This window comes from Papio anubis, chromosome 4 (assembly GCF_008728515.1).
Source record: "Papio anubis isolate 15944 chromosome 4, Panubis1.0, whole genome shotgun sequence".
Lineage (NCBI taxonomy): Eukaryota > Metazoa > Chordata > Mammalia > Primates > Cercopithecidae > Papio > Papio anubis.
Genome location: NC_044979.1, coordinates 67265329 through 67289093, shown reverse-complemented (window position 1 = coordinate 67289093; position 23765 = coordinate 67265329). Strand labels below are relative to the sequence as shown.

Below are 23765 nucleotides of genomic sequence, written 5' to 3'. Positions count from 1 at the left end.
TTCTGCTTGATATAATCCACTGTTGAAGCTCTTGAATGTACTTTTTACTTCATTCAGTAAAATAAAATCCAGGATTTCTGTTTGGTTACTATGATATCTCTCTTTGGTAAACTTTTCCCTCATATCCCTAATTATTTCTCTGATTTCATTATATTGTTTATTTGTGTCCTCTTATGTCTCACTGAACTTCTCTGGTATCATTATTTTGAATTTTTTTTTAAGGATTTTTATAAATTTCTTTCTCATTGAAATCTGTTGCTGGATAATTAGTGTGTTCCTTTGTGGATGTAATATTTCTGGGAGAATATTTCCTTAACTGTTCATGCAGTTCACAATGTAAGGGCTGTAGATACAACACACTTTTTTTTTTTTTTTTTTGAGATGGAGTCTCGCTCTGCTGCCTGGGCTGGAGTGCAGTGGTGTAAACTCAGCTTACTGCAACCTCCACCTCTCGGGTTCATGCCATTCTCCTACCTCAGTCTCCCGAGTAGCTGGGACTACGGGTGTCTGCCACCATGCCTGGCTAATTTTTTATATTTTTAGTAGAGATGGGATTTCACCGTGTTAGCCAGGATGGTCTCGATCTCCTGACCTCATGATCCTCCCACCTTGGCCTCCCAAAGTGCTGGGATTACAGGTGTGAGCCACTGTGCCTGGCAACAACACACTTTTAACTTTAAACCTTATTAACATATTCTCCAAAATACCACCTCCAAATCTAGAGTACACAATAAAAAATTTAAAAAAAAAACAGTAAATGAATCTTTTGTTTGTTGTGCAAACTGATTTCCAGGGTGTAAATATTCCCAACATGGTGGAATAAACTACTAACTTTTCGCAAATTCAAACTACTAACATGGTATGACTGAGTCTGGAATTGAGAATTAACATCCAACAGCACAAAGTTACACACTACCCATATAGAAAAATCATTAACAATTGATGCATTTGGATTATTTATTATCTTGATTTTCAGTAAGTTTAAAAAGTTCTAATTATACTATTGGCCGTGTTTTAAAATAGGCCGGAAAAGGGTGGGCGCAGTGGTCACGCCTGTAATCCGAGCACTTCGGGGGGCCGAGGCAGGTGGATCATGAGGTCAGGAGTTCAAGACCAGCCTGGCCAAGATGGTGAAACCCCGTCTCTACTAAAAATACGAAAATTAGCTGGGCATGGTGGCAGGCGCCTGTAATCCCAATTACTCAGGAGGCTGAGGCAGAGAATTGCTTGAACCAGGGAGGCAGAGGTCACACTGAGCTGAGATTGCACCACTGCACTCTAGCCTAGGAGACAGGGTAAGACTCCTTTTCAAAAAAAAATAGGCTGGAAAAATGCCTGAAAATAGGCTCACTGGCCAGTATGAGCCAGCTCCCGCATGTGAGTGTTCCAATGCAAAGCCCTGCAGGTCTTAAGAATTCTCAGACAGAGGTAATAATCCTGAAGGAATGTCAAATACTTACCTGTACGTGCGTTTAATACTGTCGTTATTGGTTCCTAGCTGCCTTAGGTAGGTCATTCTTTCTGACAGTGAAATAAACACATTTCATAGAAGGCCTCTCTAGGGCCTATTGGAAAGCTGCCTACACTGTTGAATATGTTTATAGTTGGTTACTGATTTCCAAAGGTCAAGAAGGCAATGTGATTCCTCTGCTATTACAGTTTATATACTTCTTGATTCTTCTATTTGGCCACCCTGCAAGAAGGCAATCCTCTAAGGAACACCAGCTTCTACCTATAAGACTTCAATTCAAGATGCAGGCAAGTAAACGATATGTACATAATATTAGACTGTTCCATGCAGCTCCAATGTTCTAATTCTACTAATCAGGAATAAGAAAGTTCCTAATCTTTGTAGTTCTACTGACCCATGGGTTTTCAAGCTGAGAATCAATTAACCCAGTTTCCTTTCTCAGCTTTGCCTCTGATTTCCCAGTGCTATGGCAAAGAGGCAAGTAACTACTGAAAAATAATTATATAAAGTAAGAGTTATCTTATTTTAATTAAGAAGCTCCCAATTTACATGTAGCTGACTTATATATAAGCTTCATGGAATTTTGGCTTTCTGGAAATACCTACTGTACCTAGCCACCTAGGACTCAAGAATAGTCATTCTTTCTTCCCCAGAGCTGCAATATGACTAATTTGGAATTTTTTTCCCAAATTCCCTCCTCTCCCATGCTTATTGAACAGATGGAGATTGTATTATCTTCCCCTCCTTTCTCTACAAGTCTGGCTTCTCTATTTATCTCTGGTTCTGTGTAAACTTGGTTACATCAGGATTGGCTGGATAAAGGGACTGAGATGGGAATGGGGACAGGCAATAACCACGCCTTAGATGCTCTCGGGTCCCTACCTTGCTCTACCCTGGCTCCAGGACTGCTTCTCCTTAGGAGAACACTGAAGGCTTTAAAGAATTTTCAAGGGCTTGCCTGAGAACCAGACATAAAGTGACCTTTATGAAAAAATAGACCTAGGTTGCAAAAATTAGCTTCTAGAATTAACACCCCCATGATATACTAGTCCAATGTTCTTAGGAAGAGTCATCCTAACAGAACTCTGGTGCTGAACACAGGTGATTTTCTACCTGAGCATACAGGTCCAGTATTCAATATTCTGCTTTCTATGTAGTCCCAGACATGGTAATGGTCACAAGTAAAAGTTGTAAAGACTTGATAATCAGTACAAGCCTCAGAAAAAAACTAATTACAGCCAGTTCTTGCATTCATTTCTTGACCTCCCTTTAGCTACCACTTTAGCCACCCATTTAGCCATGCATATTTACATCTTGTTCATCACAAAATAATTATGTGCACTAAAATTAACTCTTATCATTGATAGTAATAGTATTACCTAGATGTACATTATTTTAGACAATTGCTTTAAATTTAATATTCTGATTTCTGAAACATTCTGTTCAGGAAAAGAAAAACAATGTCTCCAAATTCTTGATCCAATATAAATTGCATAATCTTAAAAGGAAGAGTCCTGAGAAAATAGTGTGAGGTTGAGAAAAGATCTGAAGTGACAAGACGAGCAATTAATACTGGAATTGCTATTAGTCTGGTAACCTAGAGCAAGTCAGAGTCTCAGTTTCTTCATCTTGTGAAGTAGGAATAATCTACGTGGCATGGCTGGGTAAAGTTTAAGTAGGCCATCAGAAAATATTTTGTAGTCTATAGCGCATTATTTCATCCAAGCCCCTACTCAAAGTACAAACCTGCCCTTTTACATCACTGAGAGCCTCTTCCTGATCACTTCTAGTGATGGGGAACTCATCTTTGGAAGGTCATTTTTGACAGCCCTAATGACAAGAAAGTATATATATATATATATATAGTGTGTGTGTGTGTGTAAAAATACACACATATTTACATATGCACATCTATATACATACATACACATATATGTATATAGGCCTATCTATTTAACCATAATAAATTCCTCCAACCTCAGCTTCCTGGTTAATCCTGATCATCAACTCTAGCTCAGAGCTTCATTAAGGAAAGGAACAGGTCAGTAAGAATCTATTCTGTAGGAACAGGAATATGGGAACACTTGTTACAGAGCTGATGGCTGCCCTTGCTGTGTTTTGTTAATAACTGATTTATCTTGTTTATCATGCCTACTCCAGGCAAGGAAAATGAGTTTGCTTTCTCTGAGTTCCAGGGAGGAGGAAGCCAACACAGATAAAAGGGTCCCTGCACTGTTCAAGAGGGTAGCACTAGCCACACAGCTATTTCATTTTAAATTAAATTAAATTAAAATTTTAGTTCCTCATTTCACGGGCTCAATAGCCATATGTGATTAGTTATTCTGTGGCACAAATATCAAACATTTCTATTGTGACAGAAGTTGTTTGAAGAGCTGTGGTTGATGATTCATTACTACCTACAATGTGCCAGGGACCAGTTAAACTCTACATGCAAGCACTAAAACATCAATAGTGGAAGTTTTCTATCCCTTGAAAAAATTACATAATAGCATGATTAACTGAGCTCTTACTCTGGACAGTTCAAGAAAAAGGGTGGCTTTTATTCCCAAATGAACATCATAGGCTTCACATTCTTTCCCAACAATCTTAAGAAAATGGAGATAGTATTAATTGGTTACCTATGTTGTTATCAAACGCTCATTTCCACTTACATTTGGAGATCTGAGTTTCTCTCTAAGGCAGAGGTCTTTAAATCACGAGGTGCCACACACAGATCAGAACTAAACAAAAGTTGAGACTTTAAATTGGCAAATGTCATTGCTCATTTATTCCTGACAAGTGAAGACCTATGGTTAATTCAACTGCAGGATATGGTGAAATAACTACAGTTACTTAGTTATACTATTTCTTTCACCACTTATCTGAGTGAAGAAGTCCAGCTTGGATACTATATGTAGAGCTTTACATTAACTTTTCTCCAGGAATAAGGAAGTATCCACACTGCCTTTTGTCTTGAAAACATAATTGGGGAAGGTGTACCACAAAAGAATGGGATTCTCTCTGAGAGCATGTTTAGCTACTGTCACAGCTTTAACTGGGAAGGGTGAAATATTTACATCTGGCTAGGTCTGCCCTTCAAGGGCTGGGGCCAGATATTTGCCATCCCTCAGCCTTGGTCTTTTCTTCTGCAAAACAGCAGGATTGGAGCATATGATCAGAAAGGTTTCTGTAATTCCAATGACTTACCAAAATAACCATGACCCACATCCTATCTATAAACCTCACATAGTTCTCTCCCTAACCCATGCTGCTGTCATAACCCTCCCACAGTCTTTTTTTTTTTTTTTAGAACTTAGTAAATCATTCAGACAAATAACTGTATTCTACCCATAGGCTTTATCTTATAGTCAGCAAATCATTTGCTAAAGTACTAACCTCCGAGAGTCATAAGCCCACATTCTGAAGGGGCTTCCAGCAGTGGTTGATAAACTACTGCCCAAAGGCCAAATCTGACCCACCTCCTATTTCTGTACACCAAGGAGCTCAGAATAATATTTACATTTTTAAATGGTTGGAAAAAATAAAATGAAGAATAATATTTCATGTCATATGAAATTCAAATTTCAGTGTCTATAAATAAAGTTGCATTGGAACCCATCAACAGCCATTCATTGATCTATTGTCTACGGATACTTGTGGCCGACACAGCAGAGCTGAGTGGTATGTGGCCATACCACTATGACTACATAGTCTACATACCACTATGTATGTAGACTCTCTCATACAGAGACTGTATGGCCCATAGGCCTAAAATATTTACTACCTGGCCCTTTACTTGCCCCTGGGTGTAGAGCACAGACTCTGGAGTCAGATGGCTTGGCAGCACACCTCAGCTCTGTTTTGTTCCTTCCCCTTCCTCAACGGTATAATGAGAAAGATAATAGTACCTATCTCATGGGTTTTTATTAAGATTGAGCAAATAAGTAAAATGCTATGAGGATCTGGCATATTTTTATTATTATATATATGTCTGATGTTATTATAAGTTGCCACAATATTTTCCTGCAAACTAAAGTATTAGCAGCTGACCAATTTGTTAGCAATAATTGTAAGAATCGAATTTGCAACACTCCATTAAAATGCAATTCCTTAGCAGTAAAGCAGTAGGAAGATGTCTAAGCACAACTGATATGACAATTCGTATAGCCGTTTATCCACGAAGCTAATTCTGCAGTACTTAAAAATATTTTATATGCTTTATACTTCTTTCAAACTTGAGTCTTGAGCTTATACTCAACAATGAGTTCAGCCCTGACATCTCTTCCTTATAGTTGGTTGCCTCTTTCTGAAGAAACAGGCTTCCAAAGAGAGACCAGGGTAGAGACCAGACATTATTAGATGTCTTATCTACCTTGATGATTGCTACCTTGATGATTGAAAACTGTAACCTGCTTCCTGAATCAAACACAAAACAGGCAACATGCAGTGTCTTTGCTATGCCACAACAGGGACTATTAGAATTTTTCTCACGATTCGGACTTTGGTTTTCAATAGGGCTTGCGAGGGAAGTTACACAGAAGAGAAAAACAATGAACCGAATGAGGACAATAGCCCACGAATTTAGAATGGAGGGAGCCCGTCCACCACAGCGAAAAAGCACACTGGCGGGTGTTCCAATATTTGTGAAATGTTGATGACCCTTTAAATGTTTCTGTGCAACCTCCACAACAAATACTGTGAATCTTGCTTATTAATGCGTTTCTCAGTATGTTAAAATTCAGGAAATCATTAAGTCTAGTCCTTAACAGTGAAGGGCAAGCAAACATTTTTCTGTGTCATTGAAATTACACAAAACAAAACAAAACAAAACAAAAAGCTCACGCCTGAATTGCTTCGGACTATTCAACTGGGAGATAGAAAAATATGTGAAGTAAAGAAGAATAACCTACATTGAAGTTCCTATCTCTTACCTTCCTGAATACTGAAAAAACACACTCTTACTTTGTTCTAAACTTTTCTTATATAAAAAGTAGCTGAATAATTTTAGGGAAATGGATTGTTTTGTCTGAATCATCCAGATAATTCAAACAATTCATTTTGCTAAGAACGATCTGGGTGAGGCTGTCCTGCCCAGAAAATGCCCCCTGTCCTACTCAGGACACGAGCCACGCCCAGCTTAAACAGGCAAGGAATTGTCCCCTAGGAAGGAAATACGCCGTTGTCGTTGAATGAACTTTGCAATCAACCGCAAGCCAGACTCTCCCTTGCACACCGTTCGTCAAGTTAATTCTTGTTTTCCAAGGGAGCTTTCGTATTTCCATCGTTCAACGACTCCTTCACCCACTAGCACCTAAGACTTGCCCGAAGGAATTCAGCCCCTGCCTCGCGATGGTGCGCTCCGCTTATAGTAGCTCCGTCCTGTCCAATAAAGTTGTTTAAAATAAGAAATGTGCCAGATAATAGCCAAGTCCGACGGAAAAAAAAAAAAAAAAAAAAGAATTCCTGGGGCGGTGTATCGATGTTGGAATGTGCCATTAGTTTCGGAGGGAGGAAAGTCCCTGGTGTGAATTGCCTCGCAGGTCGTAGGCCACCACTGGACCTTCGGTCGTGCACTGCGTTAGCACCGTAATGGCAAAGATAGGAAGAAGCGCGCAGGCGGTGGAACCACGGCCGCGTGCACCGGCAGGAACTGAAGACAGCTGCGGAGTGCGTCCCCCACGCCCGTGTGGTGCGCTCTGGGGCGGCCCCCTCGCGGCAGGGCGGGGCGGGGCAGGCGGCTGGGAGGCTTGGTGCACAGAGCCAGGGAGGCGGCGGCGCAGTCTGCACCATGGCGTACCCAGGGCATCCTGGCGCCGGCGGCGGGTACTACCCAGGCGGGGTAAGTGCTGATTGCGCGGGATCGCTGCCCAGGCGGCTCCGGGGCGCTAAGAGGCCACCTTGGAGATGCTGCGGCCAGCGGGGTGAGGCGCTGCTGGGCAGCTGCCCGGGCTCCTTCCGCCCTCGGCTTCTGCCTGCGCTCGCGGCCTCGCCCTAGGCCCCTGCGGTTCGGCCTCTCCCCTGGTTTCCCCCGTCCCTTCTCCTGGATGGCTCTGCGGGCCCAAGGTGAAGGTGGATTGGGACCCCAGAAGCCCGCCCTGCGGCTTCTCGGATACGGGGCGTGAAATCGTGTTAATTGGGTGTTGACTAACCCCCACTTCACCCCACCCCCGTCCTCTCGGTTGCCTCCCAAAGCAACAACAGTCATTTTATTCTAGAATTATACTGCGATATACCTTCCTCCCTCAAAAAAAAAAAAAAAAAAAAAAAAAAAGTGAGAAGGGGACAGAAAAAAAAGGAAAACCTACTGAAGTAAAAGACCTGTAGGAAGGCAGCCTTGCCGGGCGTCTGGGATGCGCGTTGTCTTGGGAACTGTTTCCGAGACAGGCAGTGTTCCCTCGCCACCCACGAGATACAGCCCGGTCAGACACCTTACTCTTCCCTAGGCTACACCCGTCTCAGAATGTTACCAACTCCAGCCTTCCATCGTTCATAAAACGCTTTTAAAATACCATAAATGCTGTAACAACAAAAGGAGAATTCCAAGCCCTTTCATTGGCTTGCCTAGTTTGCACTCACCTCAGTAACCTTCAAGTTAATAGGGATTTTAAAAGTTGCTTTACATATGCAGACATCACTTCCACAGCAACTCTTTATGGTTCAAGTCTCCAGATTTTAAATTACGGGGGTGTGAATGGAAGAGAGGGGTGGAGTGTTGGCAGAGTGTGCCTGGGGGTGGGGAGGTGAGCCTTGTGAAGGGCAGGCAGGCGGGCAGTTGTATGGCCTTGCACGAAAGCCCTCAGTGGTGAAAGAAGAAAACTTGAATGACGGGTTTGTGTTTCCTGTTTCACAGTACGGAGGGGCTCCCGGAGGACCTGCGTTTCCCGGACAAACTCAGGATCCGCTGTATGGTTACTTTGCTGCTGTAGCTGGACAGGTTAGCTTTTACCTTTAATATTAAAGAGCCGTTATTGTCCGCATTTGTGGTAGCTTTTGATATAGTGACACTGAAAAGCGAACTTCCACTGGTACTGAGTCCCTTTGCTTCTGCAAAAGAAAAAAAAAGAAAAAAGAAAGTTCTTTGTTTCATATATTAGTTGTTTATTTTTGAATGTTCAGAATAAATTAGGACAAAGTGTTACTCGTATTTATGTGAGTTCAGTTCGAAACCAAACTTGTGGTTGAATTAAATGTTCCAGGGTGGTTTCCAGCGAAGAAATTCTAGATCTGGTAAATATAAACCCTTGTTTGTACAACTTAAAGACGTTTATTAGTAATTACATAGCCCGATTCTCATGGGCACTTCCTTTGGGTTGAACTTGATTGCTAATCATTCACCCACTTAGGAAATATGGTAAAAACCCACCAGGTTCTAAATAAGCAAGTTACTGTCCCCTTATTAGTGTCAGGAAGTTAATCTTGTGAACAATGTAGTTTCTCTTTGACGCAGATGCTGTTACTAGGTTAGCCCCTCCCCCTCCGTGTCCTTATTAGGTGCTGTGGCCTGTTGACCCAGAGAAGCAGAAGGTCAGCTCCCCAAGACCTTTCACTTGTCTGCATTCTGCGTCATATGACAGGAGCTGTCTTACATTGACAGGTGCTATCTTACATTGTGAGAGGACACTTCCCTAGCTCATGAGGTCACTGTGTACAGTAAATATACTGTCGGTACAACCCAGACATGTCCAGAGCACTCTGCCATGAGTTTGTTCTTATGAATTCAACCTAGTCTTATTTTGACCAAAAGCTAGAAATAGCAAAATTTTAATGTGAAAACTGTAGAATATTATGGGATAAAAAAACCGAAGACCACTTTTTAAGGTAGTACTCTAAGAAATACAGCTTAAGAAATTGAATGGAAAAATAGTCTAAAACTGGAAGACCTTCCCCTTAAGTGTCTACTTAATCTGTTAATGATCCGTATCTTTGAAACCACAAGACATGGCAAACCTCAAGACCAGCATTCTTAGATTGCCAGTGCCTCCAGCATGTAAGTGACCCCACCTGCTTAGCTTTCAGCAGCCCTGGCCTGTATTCAGCATACCCATTGTGTTTCAAATTGTTGCTCTTGCTCCTCATTTATAACCTATAATACCCAGTGACTTGAGGATTTAGGTATTTTATTTTAAAGTCCCTAAAAATCACATATATCTAGTTCTTTCCCAGTTCAGCCAGTGAATAGGCACTGGGAACTTAATGTGTATCTTCCAGATGTATTTGTGTTCTGAAAAAAAACATTCACTATGTCATAAGAAAAAGTGACCAAGAGGCCTCTTTCTGTTTGAACCAAGCCTTCTCTTTACTTATGTCTGGTGTGTAGCTTGCTCTGTCCACCCGCCTCAAACAAAAAAAAAAGAAAAGAAAAGAAAAGAAAACAAGGAATTATGATTAAGCACCTTACATAAATTATTTTAAAATGTTTAGCTGTAGCAGTTTCCTAGCTCAGATTGACAGAAGAGTAGTTGCCAAGACAGACTCTTTTTTTCATCATTAATTTTGGCAGTGGGTTAAGGAAAAGAATGCCCACTTTTGGAAGGCATTCCTTTTAATAAAAGGTCATGCATAATGATACTGATTTTCTTGGTTGTTATTGCTTCATTGAATGCTGAAGGTAAACAAATAACTTGAAAGTACAAATCACTATTATGATCCCTCTAATTTGTTTTTCAAAAGGATGGGCAGATAGATGCTGATGAATTGCAGAGATGTCTGACACAGTCTGGCATTGCTGGAGGATACAAACGTAAGTTGACAGTCCCAAAGTTTGTCTAAATGTACTCGTGTTTCCTATTTTAGCTGTTACTTGTGATTACAGCCTTCAAGAAAACTGAGCTTGTCTGATCTAGCAAAGTTTAGAATTCCGAAAGCTAAAATAGAGTACTATTTCAAAATGTTGATTTGAAAACAGTTGTTAAATCACTCCAGGTTGGGCACAGTGGCTCATACCTGTAATCCCAGTACTTCAGAGGCCCAGGCAGGAGGATCGCTTGAGGCCAAGAGTTTTTGGCTGCAGTAATCTGTGATTGTACCACTGCACTCCAGCCTGAGCAACAGAGCAAGACCTTGTCTCTAAAATAATAGTAATAATAAATTATTCCATCCTACCTGCCAATTTAGTGGATTTCTCAGATTTGGGTTTTGTGTACCTAGAACCAGTGAGACAGTTTGGGTGGCCTCCTTCACAGAGGACAAGGTAGGGTGCTGAAATGGAATGTGCCAGGTCAGGTGTCATTAACTGACATTAGGAACTAACATTTACTGTTATTTGCCAAAAACCTACTCTGTCCTGACCTGGTGGCACTTAGGGCTTTGAGTGGCTGCTTCTGTACCCCTGGTCCCTGAGTGGCCTATCCTGAACTCCTGGTCTGAGCTTTGGGCATGCTCCTGCTAACATAAGTGGTCGCCATGACATCCCTCAGGTCTTTCCTCTTCCACGTCATAGAATGTGTTCAGGCTAAGTGGGAACTGCCCTTTCTGCTTATTGGACCTGCTGCTCCATAATTCAGCCCTAACCCTACCACTGCCTTTTGAGCACTCTGCCATGAGCTGAGAGTAGTGAAATACTGCAAAGATGCTCCATCCATGGCAGGGCACAGCGGCTCACACCTGTAATCCAAGCTCTTTAGGAGGCCAAGGTGGGAGGATTGCTTGAGCCCAGGAGTTCAAGACTAGTCTGGGCAACATAGTGAGACCTTGTCTCTGCAAAAAATTTAAAAATTAGCCAGGCATGGTGGCATGCACCTGTGATCCCAGCTACTCAGGAGGCTGAGGTGGGAGGATTACGTGAGCCCAGGAGGCGGAGGTTGCAGTGAGCCAAGATTGTGCCACTGCACTCCAGCCTGGGTGACAGCCTGTCTCAAAAAGTCCAAAAAATTGCTGCATCCCAATTGGGGGCTTCTCGTCATCCAACACATATGAAGTGGTTCCTCTTGAAATTAGATCTTGAACATGATAGATTTCCAGGGTAGAGAATAATGTCTTGCTTCAAATACATTACCTGCCAACTTCTTTGCCAGTTATTAATTGAGACAGAACATCAAATTGAAGACTCAATTTCATGGTTAGCTGTGGATTAAAATGTTCAAACTAGAATTCACACCTGTGAATTTATAGTGGCCTTTTTAAAAAAACTATTTGACATGCCATGTATTAGATGTCTGTCTTTGAACTCTTTGCATTTGTTTTCATCATCCTTTGTTTTATGTGACTTTAGTTTGGAGGAATTAATACAAACAAAGAACCTTTCAAGTTCCTGTTATTTAATCTAGTCCTAAACAAAATAAGCACTTTTTGGATTAGGGGATGTTCTTCTTTACTGTGTAGGTAGTACATTTAAATTGTTAATTGTTATGCAGTTGAGCTGGTGAACAAGGTAGGCCTGCCTAATAGCAGGGTTTATCAAAGTGCAGTGAGATCACAGCACGGCTTGTTATTCTACACCCTTTCAGTAGATGAGGTGTGGTAGATTTTAGAATCTGACTAACAAAATGGGTTATATATTCTTAGAGAGCAGTCCTTTTAAAATTTCATTGAGAAAGCCACATTTAGTGATGGCCTTAGATCAATGCATTAAAGAGAAAGCATTTCCTGAGTCATGGGGACTATGTGATTGAATCCATTTGCCTCCTCTCTGGTGGCTGTACTGAACCACAGAACCATCCTGCCTATGAAGTGTCAGGGTTTTGTAATACAGATATTATATGGAGATTAGTCTTTTAAACCCAGCTTCCAAACCAAAAAGCACAGATCCGAATTGGATGGGCTGTTGGGATACTCCAGCTTAGAGCCTATGGGCCCTTCTTAACCAGTTTAAAAGGAAGCAGTCGTACCTAGAGGTGGAGTTGGTGAGAGAAGTTATGTTCCAGTCAGAAAGATTGTAATTCAGCTTCTCTTGTTTTCCTGAATTTAGTTGTTCATCTGTGGTAAGGTTGAGAGAAACAGCTGGAGGTAGGGCTTTCCTTCTAGGTCTATTATATTGTATATTTCTGTGAGAAGAAAAGATGTTTGAAGCATTCTAGTACAATGACTAGAAGAGAAGAAAAAGAGTAAAGGTAAAATTACAGCAGAGATTCTTTGGAAATTATTAAAATTAACATTTAATTTAAATAATTTATTTTAAAATGTTGAATTGGTAATTTAATAATTTATAGTTATAATTATATGTTGTTACACTTATATATCACAACTATTTAATATATAATACTTATACTTTTAATTTTAAATAATTATTTAAAGTAGAGTTAACACTAATAAAAGCTATACTATTAACAAAATTGAGAAAGAGTTTTCCTTACCCAAACTTATTGGACATCAGCATTCTAGTTCATTGGAACTGTCTGGAATGGTATATTTTTTGTTCATTGACTTTTGTTCACTGCCATCTCACTGCCCTTTCAGATCCTTCTCACAAAAGATGACCAGATTCCTGATCTTGATCTGTCCCTCTCCTCCTCAGTCTTTACTAACAGCTCAGAAGGAATTCAGGATCCTCTGTAATGCAGCCTCCCCTGACCAAACATATTTTCTCCCACTCCTTTTGTACTCTTTGAAAGTCATATTGAGCTCTTCACTTACACTTTGCCTGTCCTGGGCCTTCTACTTCTCTTTTTGCTTATGCTGGTCCTTAGCTGTCACCAAATGCCCCCATCATTCTTGTCATTCAAGGCTTGGCTTAAATTCTATGTCTTCTATGAAGTCTTTCTTGATTCTCTTACTAAGAAGGAACCTCTCACTTCTCAATCCCGTCTAGTACTTTCTGGCGCCTCCATTATAATTCAGCACTCTACCATGATTAGGGTTGTATGTGTATGTGACTTATCTTTTCCTTAGACTGTCAGCTAGGGCAGTATGCAATTTCACAATTGTATCTCCAAAGGTGCTGTTACCCTGAGCCCTGAACATAATAAGGACTTAACAGGTGGCTGTTGAGTTAATGAATATGGAAAATTTTCCAAGTCAGAAAAATCATAGCCCTGTAGCCTCACTGGCATTTTGATTTAAGATTATACATTAATTTTTGAACATTAGTAAAGATCAGAAAATTTTATTCAAAAAACATTCTTTCTTAGACGATCTAAGAGGGTTGTACATATAAAATGCAAGGCTCTAACAGCTTCCTGCGTGGGGGTGAGAATTTGGTGCCATCCATCCATTCATTCAACCAGTGCATTTTTAGTGAACACTTCCTGTGAGCTAGGTGCTGGCTCTGTAGCCACAATCAATGCCTGGGTGTTGGGGAAAAGCACTGGGATAAGTAAGGAGAGAGGCTGTGGAATCACATAAGATGGGCACATAACCCAGACAGGAGTCAGGAAAATTTTCCTTGCAGAATTGATACCTAAGCTGAGCAGAAGTGAAAGTTCATCAAAATTGAGGCCGACCATGAAATGAGTGGGATGGGGAAGTTGTGTCCTAGGCTGTTAGAACAGCATGTGCAAAAGACCCAGAAATAGCGTGGTTCAGTCAAGAAACTGAGAAATTCTCCATGAAGATAGTGTACGGGGTTGAATGAGAATAAGAGATGAGCTTGACTGGCAAAATAAGTGTGTTACCTTATGTGCCAGTTAAGGTGCTTGGACTTTATCCTGAGAGCAGTAGATCACTGATACTGGGTTTTACATAGGAGAGCACATACCACCCCTGACTGTAGGGTAAAGACAAATAAATTGGAGGACATGGAAGTAAAACAAGAGTCAGGGCTGTTAGTCATACAGGTGAGAGAAATGCTAACTAAAGAGACAGTGGGGCTGGAAATGGACTTTACAGCTGTTTAGAAGGTGATTGATTATTGGTGGAGAGGGAATTGAGGAGGCTCCCAGGTTTCTGGCTTGGGTGACTGCTGAGTGGATGAGGGTGCGATTCATTAACAGAGATAGAGAAGCTGTCTGCCTCATAGCCTCTTCAGTACCTTCACGTGAGCCCAACACAGTCGGCTCTGCCTTGTGGTTGTCAGGCCATCCAGAGCAGTAGTTCTTAAACTTGAGCAGCATTGGCATCGCCTGGAAAGCTTACAAAAACCAGATTGCTGGGTCCTGCGCTAGAGTTTCTCATTCAGAGGTCTGGAGTGAGCCCTGAGAATTTCACCTCTAACAGGTTTCCATGTGATGCTAGTTCAGGTTGAGCCAGCTGCTTTAACATAAATATATATCACCTGCACATTTGCTAAAATTCAGCTTCTGATTTTATTGGTGTAGGTTAAGGGCTGAGATTCTGCAGTTCTTCAGGCTCCTGGGTGATGCTAATACAGCTGGTCCAGGAATCACACTTAAGAGTAGAATGATGGTCTCAACCTTGGCTGCTCACTAGAATAATCTGAAAAGCTTTTTAAAAATACAAATACCTGGGTCCCACACCCAGAGTTCCTGATTTAATTGTTCTGTGGTGCAGCCCAGGTATCAGAATCTTTTAAAGCTTTGATTTTGATAAGCACCAGGGTGGAGAACTACAGCTCCGGATTAGAGGAACTTCATACCTCCACACAACTTAAAAGTCAGAATGAAGAATCTCCCAGCTCTTTCCCAAAAGTGTAAAAAGTGCTTCCTCCTCCTCTCATCTAAGAGAATATTATCTGTGGATCGGATGGAGATTGAAGGACCTAAATAGAAATAGTCACTAGTCTTTTATTTCCACTAAAGAATATGCCAAACACAGGAATCTATTAAATGTGTAAAACCTATAGTTTGCACTGTTGGGAGACATTACAGTAATTAGCGCAGTTGTGTTTTAATTTCAGTTTGGTTAGAGAAAAATGATGAAGCTAGAAAGAGCTGTAAAAAATGTTAGTTCTGTATGTTAACAAACTTGCAGAATTTATACCAGCTTTTCCCACGTGACCCTTGTCACTTCTGCCATTTAGCCTTATAGTTTCTTTGTACCCATACAATTTCTTCAGTCATTGATTCCCATTAATACAATGTAAGAGGTTATTTGTTTTTAATTTCCTAATGCTTAGATTACCAGTAACCACACCCACTGCGTGTGCTCTGGTTTGGTTACATAAGTGAGGTACCAAAATGCCCTCAGAACACTCCTAAACTGTAGGTAAATTAAAAAGGCTTCTGAATAGTGGCCACTACTGAATTGGTCATGGGGTCTTATCTAGAGTACTCTTATTTAACACATAATTCTAACACCCGTATTTACCTGGTTTCATATATAAGCTAAGAGCTCATACACTATTTGAGGTAGCAGGTTACTGCTCAGTACCTGACATTGAAGGGAAAATAGAAAAACAATCAGACACAAAATTAGCAAAACCAGCAATTTATAGTCATTTATGAGTTGGAACAAAGCAACCCCAACTTCCCACTAACCATGTTGGATATAATACATTATGGTTCGTTATGGTGACTTGAACTCTCTATATTACACTTTCAAAGCAAGAAAGTATGAACAGTACTATGTAATACTGTTTTGTTGTTTTTTTTTTTTTTTGAGACGGAGTCTTGCCCTGTCACCCAGGCTGGAGTGCACCGGCATGATCTCAGCTCACTCACTGTAACCTCCTCCTCCCAGGTGCAAGCAATTCTCCTGCCTCAACCTCCTGAGTAGCTGGGATTATGGGCATGCGCCACCACACCTGGCTAATTTTTGTATTTTTAGTAGAGACGAGTTTTTGCCATGTTGGCCAGGCTGGTCTCAAACTCCTGACCTCAGGTGATCCACCTGTCTTGGCCCCCCAAAGTGCTGGAATTACAGGTGTGAGCCACCATACCTGGCCTATGTAATACTTTTTAAAAGGAATTCTATCAAAGTTATTTAAATCAAATTTGGGTTCCTAGCAGAAAATCCTCTTTATGGAGAAAAGGCTACTTTGAAGTTCCATATGATTAGTCACATGTTCATTGAGTAGCATGTAAAAATAAAAGTGTATAATAGTCATTTCTAATTAATTTGAATGTATCCAGTGTAATGTGAATTTTTGGATTTGTGTTAATATGTATGTACTTTTCTTGATTTAACAGCTTTTAACCTGGAGACTTGCCGGCTTATGGTTTCAATGCTGGATGTATCCTTTACCTTGATTGTTGTCTAGAATATTTTTTTCTAAAATTCTAAAGGAATTCACCTTAGAATTAATACCTAGTAAACACAAAGTAATAAATGATCACTAAAAAGCTTTCTGAAATAATTAGCTTCTGTTATAGGGTATAATTTGGTGTGAATAAAGGAAGAAAAGAAATTTAGTAAACAGAATGTTGTTCAGAAATTCAAGGAAATATCAAAGTATTATAGAACAAGTATAGAGTCCAGAGTGTCAGGAGAGCTTTTTTTTTTTCTTTAACATTGATTCCTCTGCAAGTGATGGGATTTTTTTCGTATCCCAGTTGTTGGACTGAGTTTAGCTAGTGCTGACTATCCACTAGCTATCCACCAGTCCATCCCATGTCATTTGTCTGGGAGCACTAAACAAGGGAATATTAGTACCAGAGATGATGGTAGGACAGAAGGGCAAACAGCATAGCCTGAAGCACCCAGAAAGCACAGCCTAGTTCCAGTAACAAGACCGCTTTTTATAAGTGGTTCACAGTGGCAACGCTATTTCCTTATAATCAGGTCATGTAAGTTATCTTTTCCCCGCAGTAAAAATAGGTACTTGAGCTTTTTCTCCATAGCCCCTTTTTGTTCTATTTTTAAATCATTAATCTTACATCATACCAAGAATAATCTACAATAACTTTTTTAGTCATTGAATATTGAATTCTCCTTATCCTTGATCTTTCATTTAATCCTTAGAAAATATTGCAAAATACAGCTCTGATCCTTGATTACAGTTCAGAGAGATATGTCTGGCAAAATGGGTTTCAATGAATTTAAAGAACTCTGGGCTGTACTGAATGGCTGGAGACAACACTTTATCAGTTTTGACACTGACAGGAGTGGAACAGTAGATCCACAAGAATTGCAGAAGGCCCTGACAACAATGGGTGGGTATGGCTTACTAGAACTCTCCATTCATTGGTAGAAGTAAGTTGTTTTTTATTTTTAAAACTAGGCTGGGCGCGGTGGCTCATGCCTGTAATCCCAGCACTTTGGGAGGCTAAGGAGGGTGGATTGCCTGAGCTCAGGAGTTCAAGACCAGCCTGGGCAACACGGTAAAACCCCATCTCTAGTAAAATAGAAAAAAATTAGCTGGGCATGGTGGCATGCGCCTGTAATCCCAGCTATTCGGGAGGCTGAGACAGGAGAATCACTTGAACACAGGAGGCAGAGGTTGCAGTGAGCCGAGATCGCACCACTGCACTCCGGCCTGGGCGACAGAGTGAGACTCCCTCTCATAAATAAATAAATAAATAATTGCTACCTGAAGGCAGTTTCTGTTTTCTTAGAAATTGTGTGTGTTCATAATTAATATGAGTTCACAGTCTTAAAAAATAAAATAGTGCTTATTTTTTGTATTTTTAGTAGAGACGAGTGCTTATTTTATTTTTATTTTATTTTATTTTTTAATGGGCTTTTGCCATCCTTTAACCTTTTTACTGGGTGACTTTTCTTTTAGGATTTAGGTTGAGTCCCCAGGCTGTGAATTCAATTGCAAAACGATACAGCACCAATGGAAAGATCACCTTCGATGACTACATCGCCTGCTGCGTCAAACTGAGGGCTCTTACAGGTGAGTTCTATAAGGTCATGTCATCACCACAAGCCAAGACACAGTTACTACATTTCATCTCTCAGTGCTTCTCCTTTTATTCTTCCCCAGTTTTTTTCTTGCTTTAGTATTTCAAATTACTGTTAAGCATATCTAGCAGAATAATTTTTTGGTTTTTTTCCAGAATTTATTTTAGATTAGTAAGTAATCTGCCATTAAAATAAACAATTTTTACTAAAATGTTCTAAAACATAATAAGCTAACTTGTGCATTTTTGATCAGATTATGATGAATTTTTCCCTATAATGTGACATATCTGGAAAGAATGAAATTAAAGTAAAATCCTTTTCCATAGGGCAGAGCTGAAATGGTGGAGAAATTGATCACAGCCCATTTATCATATCGGGGACTCTGTTTCTTAAGCAGTATCTTTGTTATTAAGAAGCTAGAAATTCTGTGCTTTTATCACAATTAAGTAATGGCCATGGAAGTTGCACAGCTTTTACTGACTTTGGGTAAGGTATTTTCTCCAGATCCACATTGAAAAAGACAGCCAGCCAACTTCTGCCTGTTATTTTGTTGCATATTAAATATTTTACTATTCATATAGTTGGCTTCTTTGCTTTGGTCTTTTGTTTATGTTAATTGGTTGCACAATTTAAATGTTATTGCAATGTGAATTAAATGCTAAAATAACTAACTTTTATGATGTTAGAAAAACCATTTAAAGAAAAACCGTAAATTTTACTGTGTTGTTTTACAGACAGCTTTCGAAGACGGGATACTGCTCAGCAAGGTGTTGTGAATTTCCCATATGATGATGTAAGTCTTAGAAATTAAGAAATACAGTAGATGAAAAAGATGTACACCAGATGGGTATCCCTTTGAAATTAGCTGTTAAGAACATCTTAAGGATGCCAGAGACATAAGGGATTCAAAAGTTAGAAAGAGTTATCATCCAGAATTTATTAATTTCATGTATTAGTCTTAACTATAGTTAGACTATGGTTTGATTTGCATTCAAAGACCTGGGTTCAAGACCCAGCTTGTTGTATTTATTAGCTGGATCACTTAAGCGGGTTTCTTAATTGCTGTGACACTATATGAATAAAGAAGATACAGTAGTAATGCCTTTTTCACTGAGCTGTTGTAAGATTTCTACTAAAAATGCCCTTGAAAAACACTATGCAGATATAGTATCTGCCTTTGTCTTCTATAAACAAATCATGTCTGTCATTGAGAATAGGTAACAGCTCAATAGCTTTGCATACCTGTGTTCTTCATTGAGGGCATAAGGCAGGCACCAACTTAAATCACAATTTTTTTTTTTGAGATGGAGTCTTGCTCTGTTGCCCAGGGTGGAGTGCAGTGGTGCAATCTTGGCTCACTGCAACCTCCGCCTTCTGGGTTCTAGCAAGTTTTTTTGTATTTTTAGTAGAGACGGGGTTTCACTGTGTTAGCCAGGATGGTCTCGATCTCCTGACCTTGTGACCCATCCGCCTAGGCCTCCCAAAGTGTTGGGATTACAGGCGTGAACCACTGCTCCCAGCCAAATCACAATTTAAAACAAGTTATTTACTAAACAGCCACACTAAACGAGGTTAGGGTAAGGCCATGTAACCAGTGTGAACATAACCAAGTGCCATCTTTGATGGCATTAGCTGGATGTATATAACAAAGCTAGGGAGATTGGTTACTTGTTTCTTCAGTTTTTGCTCAGCCATTGATTTAAAAAAAACAAAAAACAAAAAACAAAAAAAAACTTGAACTGAAATGACTGTAATCACTGAATATTCCATTCTCCATTACAAAATATAAGATGCATATATTTTTGGTTTAGCAGCTGCTGCAGTTATAAGTACACTTTTAAAAGCTTAGTATGTGTGTGTGAATATGCTTATTTTACCTGCTTACGGGTGTGTTCTCTTTAACATGCGTTAACTTCTTAGTTGACAGTCCGCTTGCTGTTTCTAAAGATCAGGAGGCTGCCTGGGGAATGGAAAGACCATGGGCCTTGACTTCAGATGGGGCTACTTAAAAGATTTCTAAACATCCTGATCCTTATTTTCCTTTTCTCTAAAATAGGGATAATCACCTTGACCTTGCGATAGAGCTGCAAGGGTTAGCAGCTTACAGTACCTTACTAGTATAGGGAACACTGATAGAGCAGAATCTATTGCTTTATGTTTAGTGGGGAAGCTAACATTTCAGAGCAAATACCAGTATTTCTAATCTCAGGTATCTGAAGGCTTAGCTGTTCTGTTTCTGTGCATACATACACTTGCATGCTACAATTTATTTTAATAAAGCAGATTTTAAGGGAATAAACTGTTTAAGGTGTTCATTTAGAGTAATGGGGTAATACTGTGCAGTTCGGAAATCCCCACATGATACAACAGTATAAACTCCAGTTATTTGTGTTTGTGGTAAGTGCCTTTGACCACGACCATTTCTAGACTCTTAGATATTATTTAAATTATTTATCCATTGACATTGTATCTGCTTTCTCTAAGAAGTTTTGATGTGAGAAACCCTATGGATTTTATATTACACTGCTTCCCTAAGAAAAGGAAACTTTTCCATCTATCATTTACTCATATCTTAGAAAGTTGTAGGGGTTGTTTTACCCACGTTCAAATTAGAAAACCCAATGCAAGCTGCCAGAAATAGGCTGTGCTGTATAAGTGTTTTGAGGTCTGTCATGTAACGCTGATTTTTCTTTCAGTTCATTCAATGTGTCATGAGCGTTTAAATCAAGAGGAAGCTGCATGAATGTAATCGACATTCCAACTGGAATATCCTCCTTTGCTTGTCCTCTTTGCCTTCAGTAATATGTGTAAACTTACATCACGACTTTCAATGCTGTTGTAAAGTTTATTACTTTATGTAAAACTGAAGTTTTGTTTTTAATTTTGATAATAAATTCTTTGGAACTTTAATAAGATCTAGTCTGTTACACCCTTTAGAACTTTCCTGAGCCATTATCAGTCATGCCTTATTTTCTTGCTAAAACTGTGTAAATTTAAGTATGCAAAATGTTTAAGTCACATTATTTATTTTTCATTATGAGACACTAAAAACTGTTAATCAGACTACAACTGTTACCTTTCCTCTCCTAGAAAGAATACTCCACACATAAAAACTTATGTAAATGACATAGACCCACTTGGGTGCAAAAAAACAACAAAAAAAGGTAATCCAGTAATCCATGTCAGGATTCACCTTAGTAGAAATTTAGCACAGGCCCTTTAAACCTATTGAATAATTTGATTGGCAAATACTGTCTGTCACCAAGTCCCTTTTTGTCATCTATTTAAACCTTTGTTAACTATACTTAAAAATCTTGTACATTATAAGCTTAACTATATAAAAAGAAAATTGATTGATAGAAAAAGACTAAGGGAATATATGAAAATATTAACAATGTTTATTTTTGATTAATGGAATTCTAGATGACTTTAGTTTTCTTTATATATTTCAGTATTTTTCAGATTTTCTATATGCTTTCCTTTTAAAATCAGATTCTAGTTTTTAAAATACTGATACATCCATTTGGATATACCATGTGTTCACACTTTAAAAAATACACATAGCAGAGTATTGGAAAGTATGTACCAAAACATTGATGTGGCTACCACTGGGAGTCAGGAGCATGAGTTCATCTTCTCCCTTCTTACTGCTTTTCCAAACATTCTCCTGTCAGCAGGTACTACATTTATAATGGAAGAAATTTTTAAAAAAATTTTAAGCTGTACACTTTCAAGTAAGATCTGAATGCTAATGCTGGCTTGTGCCTCTTTCTATGTGGTTTGGTCATTATAGATAATGCCAAGTTTCAGTTTCCCCATCTTTGAAAAGGAGATAATATGTTATCTCTTGGGAGTAGTTCTGAATATGAAAAGTGTGTTGATACAAGAAGCACTAACAATGTTTGTTTCTTAAATTTAAAAGTGGCCTGGTTTGCCTTTTTTATCAAGAGAGCTTAACAGATTAAAAAATGAAATTAGTCTATTTTCTACTTGCCAGCAGAGTATCTGTCTTATTTTAGGATGCAGGGTGAGACTCACCATTCAACTGAACAATTAGTTGTCAACCATTGAAAATAAAACATTTTCTCTAAGCATCTTTAGCCTTATTTCACTATTAATTTTTAAACTGTTGTTAAAATACATATTATTCAAACCTAACATGTAACTATGACAAGTTAGTTAGCCCAGGTTACGTATCAGAATGTGAAGCAGCCTGCTATATATTACACGGCGACTACAGCAGACTAAGCAGCCTGCTATATATTACACGGTGATTGTATCTCCATATATTGTGTATGAGGCCACAAAGCTCTGCTTGAGCCTGGGCTGTCTAGAAAAGGGCCAAAAAGGGGCTCAGAGGATTAGGAGGCAGGGAGCTCACCTTCAGTGTCCCAGCGCCTGCTGTTTGGTTTCAACTCACCAGGGTCCTCTGAGGAAATCATAGTTTAAGGAAATGGTAATTTCCTGGTTGAGGATAAGCAGTAGGGAAGAAGGCCCTTGCTGAAGGTTATGGGCCATATTTGAACAAGTCCCAAGGTGTGCTGTATCAACTGTGGTTCTGAATTGGCTTTGGGTAACTGCTAAAGTATTACAAAACCATCCCTCTGACATTATATTAGTTTGTTCTCACACTGCTATAAAGACAATACCCAAGACTGGGTAAGTTATGAAGGAAAGAGGTTTGACTCACAGTTCCACATGGCTGGGGAGGCCTCAGGAAACTTGCAGTCATGGTGGGAGGGGAAGCAGACACCTTCACAAGGCAGCAGGAGAGAGAAATGCAAGCAGGGGAAATGCCAGACACTTATAAAGCCATTAGATCTCATGAGAACACACTAACACAGTGGGGGAAACTGCCCCCATGATCCAATCACTTCCCTCCCTTGATGTGGGGCTTACAGGTCCCTCCCTCGACACATGGGGATTACAGTTCAAGATGAGATTTGGGTGGGGACACAGAGCCAAACCATATCAGACATCATTCAGTTAATTCTGTTTTAATTGTTGATACCTCAAAACGAATCTCTTTATCTCCTCCCCTTCTGCTTTCACCCATTCTTTCCAAAAGCATGGAGCATAGTCTTCAGCATGTCCCTGCAGTTAGAAAGTTTCCTTCCCCTTGACAAATTTGATGTATTCATCTCCTTTAATTACAGCCAGTCTTCATTACAAGTGGAATCTGTTGCCTTACTTCTATTTTATGTTGGGTTGTGTTTCATTCATTGTATACTTCTAGTGTAGCCTCACCCACTACTTTAAAATTATTTCCTGGTCTGTTTACTTTTTCTTAAAGAATCCAGTTGGAGCATGGTAAAGCTGCGAGCTCAAGCTCGAATACTTCAACTATTTGCAGAATTAAGCTCCTCAAATCACCCTCATTTAGGATTTAATTTTATTTTGGAGATGTGTGCTTTACTCATGTGTTTCAAGAGATCCACGATTTATAAAGTACTTTTAACACATTTCGTGCACTTACATAGGAATGTGGCTGCCAGAGACCTGGTGCTTCCTGGGGATAGCTGGCATAGATTTGCACCACAGCAGTCATATTAAATTAAAGCTCTTGCTTCTATTGAGCCAAACTGGAGTTTAGACTCTCCTTCAGGATGATGTTCCAGGTGGTACTGTGAAGTCCGTGAGATGGCATGTGAGCTAAAACTTCAGCCATCTGTGAACT

General features: G+C 39.7%; 1 protein-coding gene across 3 annotated transcripts; it reads left to right on the top strand.

Moving 5' to 3' along the window:
* Positions 1 to 1514: 1514 nt before the first annotated feature.
* SRI (sorcin) lies at positions 1515 to 22179 on the top strand. 3 transcript variants are annotated; one of them, XM_003896362.2, is made up of 8 exons: positions 1515 to 1758; positions 8322 to 8405; positions 10142 to 10211; positions 16432 to 16475; positions 17247 to 17394; positions 17967 to 18080; positions 18823 to 18881; positions 20785 to 22179. In XM_003896362.2, the coding sequence occupies exons 1-8, from the start codon at positions 1753 to 1755 to the stop codon at positions 20809 to 20811; spliced, it is 552 nt and encodes a 183-aa protein (XP_003896411.1). In that variant the 5' UTR covers positions 1515 to 1752; the 3' UTR covers positions 20812 to 22179. The 3 variants fall into 3 exon arrangements, with proteins under 3 accessions (XP_003896411.1, XP_003896409.1, XP_009201757.1); XM_003896360.3 differs by lacking the exon at positions 1515 to 1758 and adding an exon at positions 7178 to 7310; XM_009203493.4 differs by lacking the exon at positions 1515 to 1758 and adding an exon at positions 7808 to 8126 and having other exon boundaries at positions 20785 to 20998.
* The last annotated feature ends 1586 nt before the right edge of the window (positions 22180 to 23765 follow it).

Bases quoted from the DNA above. Each gene is read 5' to 3' on its own strand.
- SRI (XM_003896360.3), top strand. From the start codon at position 7,260: ATGGCGTACCCAGGGCATCCTGGCGCCGGCGGCGGGTACTACCCAGGC. The intron at 8,406-10,141 runs GTTAGCTTTTAC...GTTTTTCAAAAG, and splicing joins TTGCTGCTGTAGCTGGACAG to GATGGGCAGATAGATGCTGA. The intron at 10,212-16,431 runs GTAAGTTGACAG...TTGATTTAACAG, and splicing joins CATTGCTGGAGGATACAAAC to CTTTTAACCTGGAGACTTGC.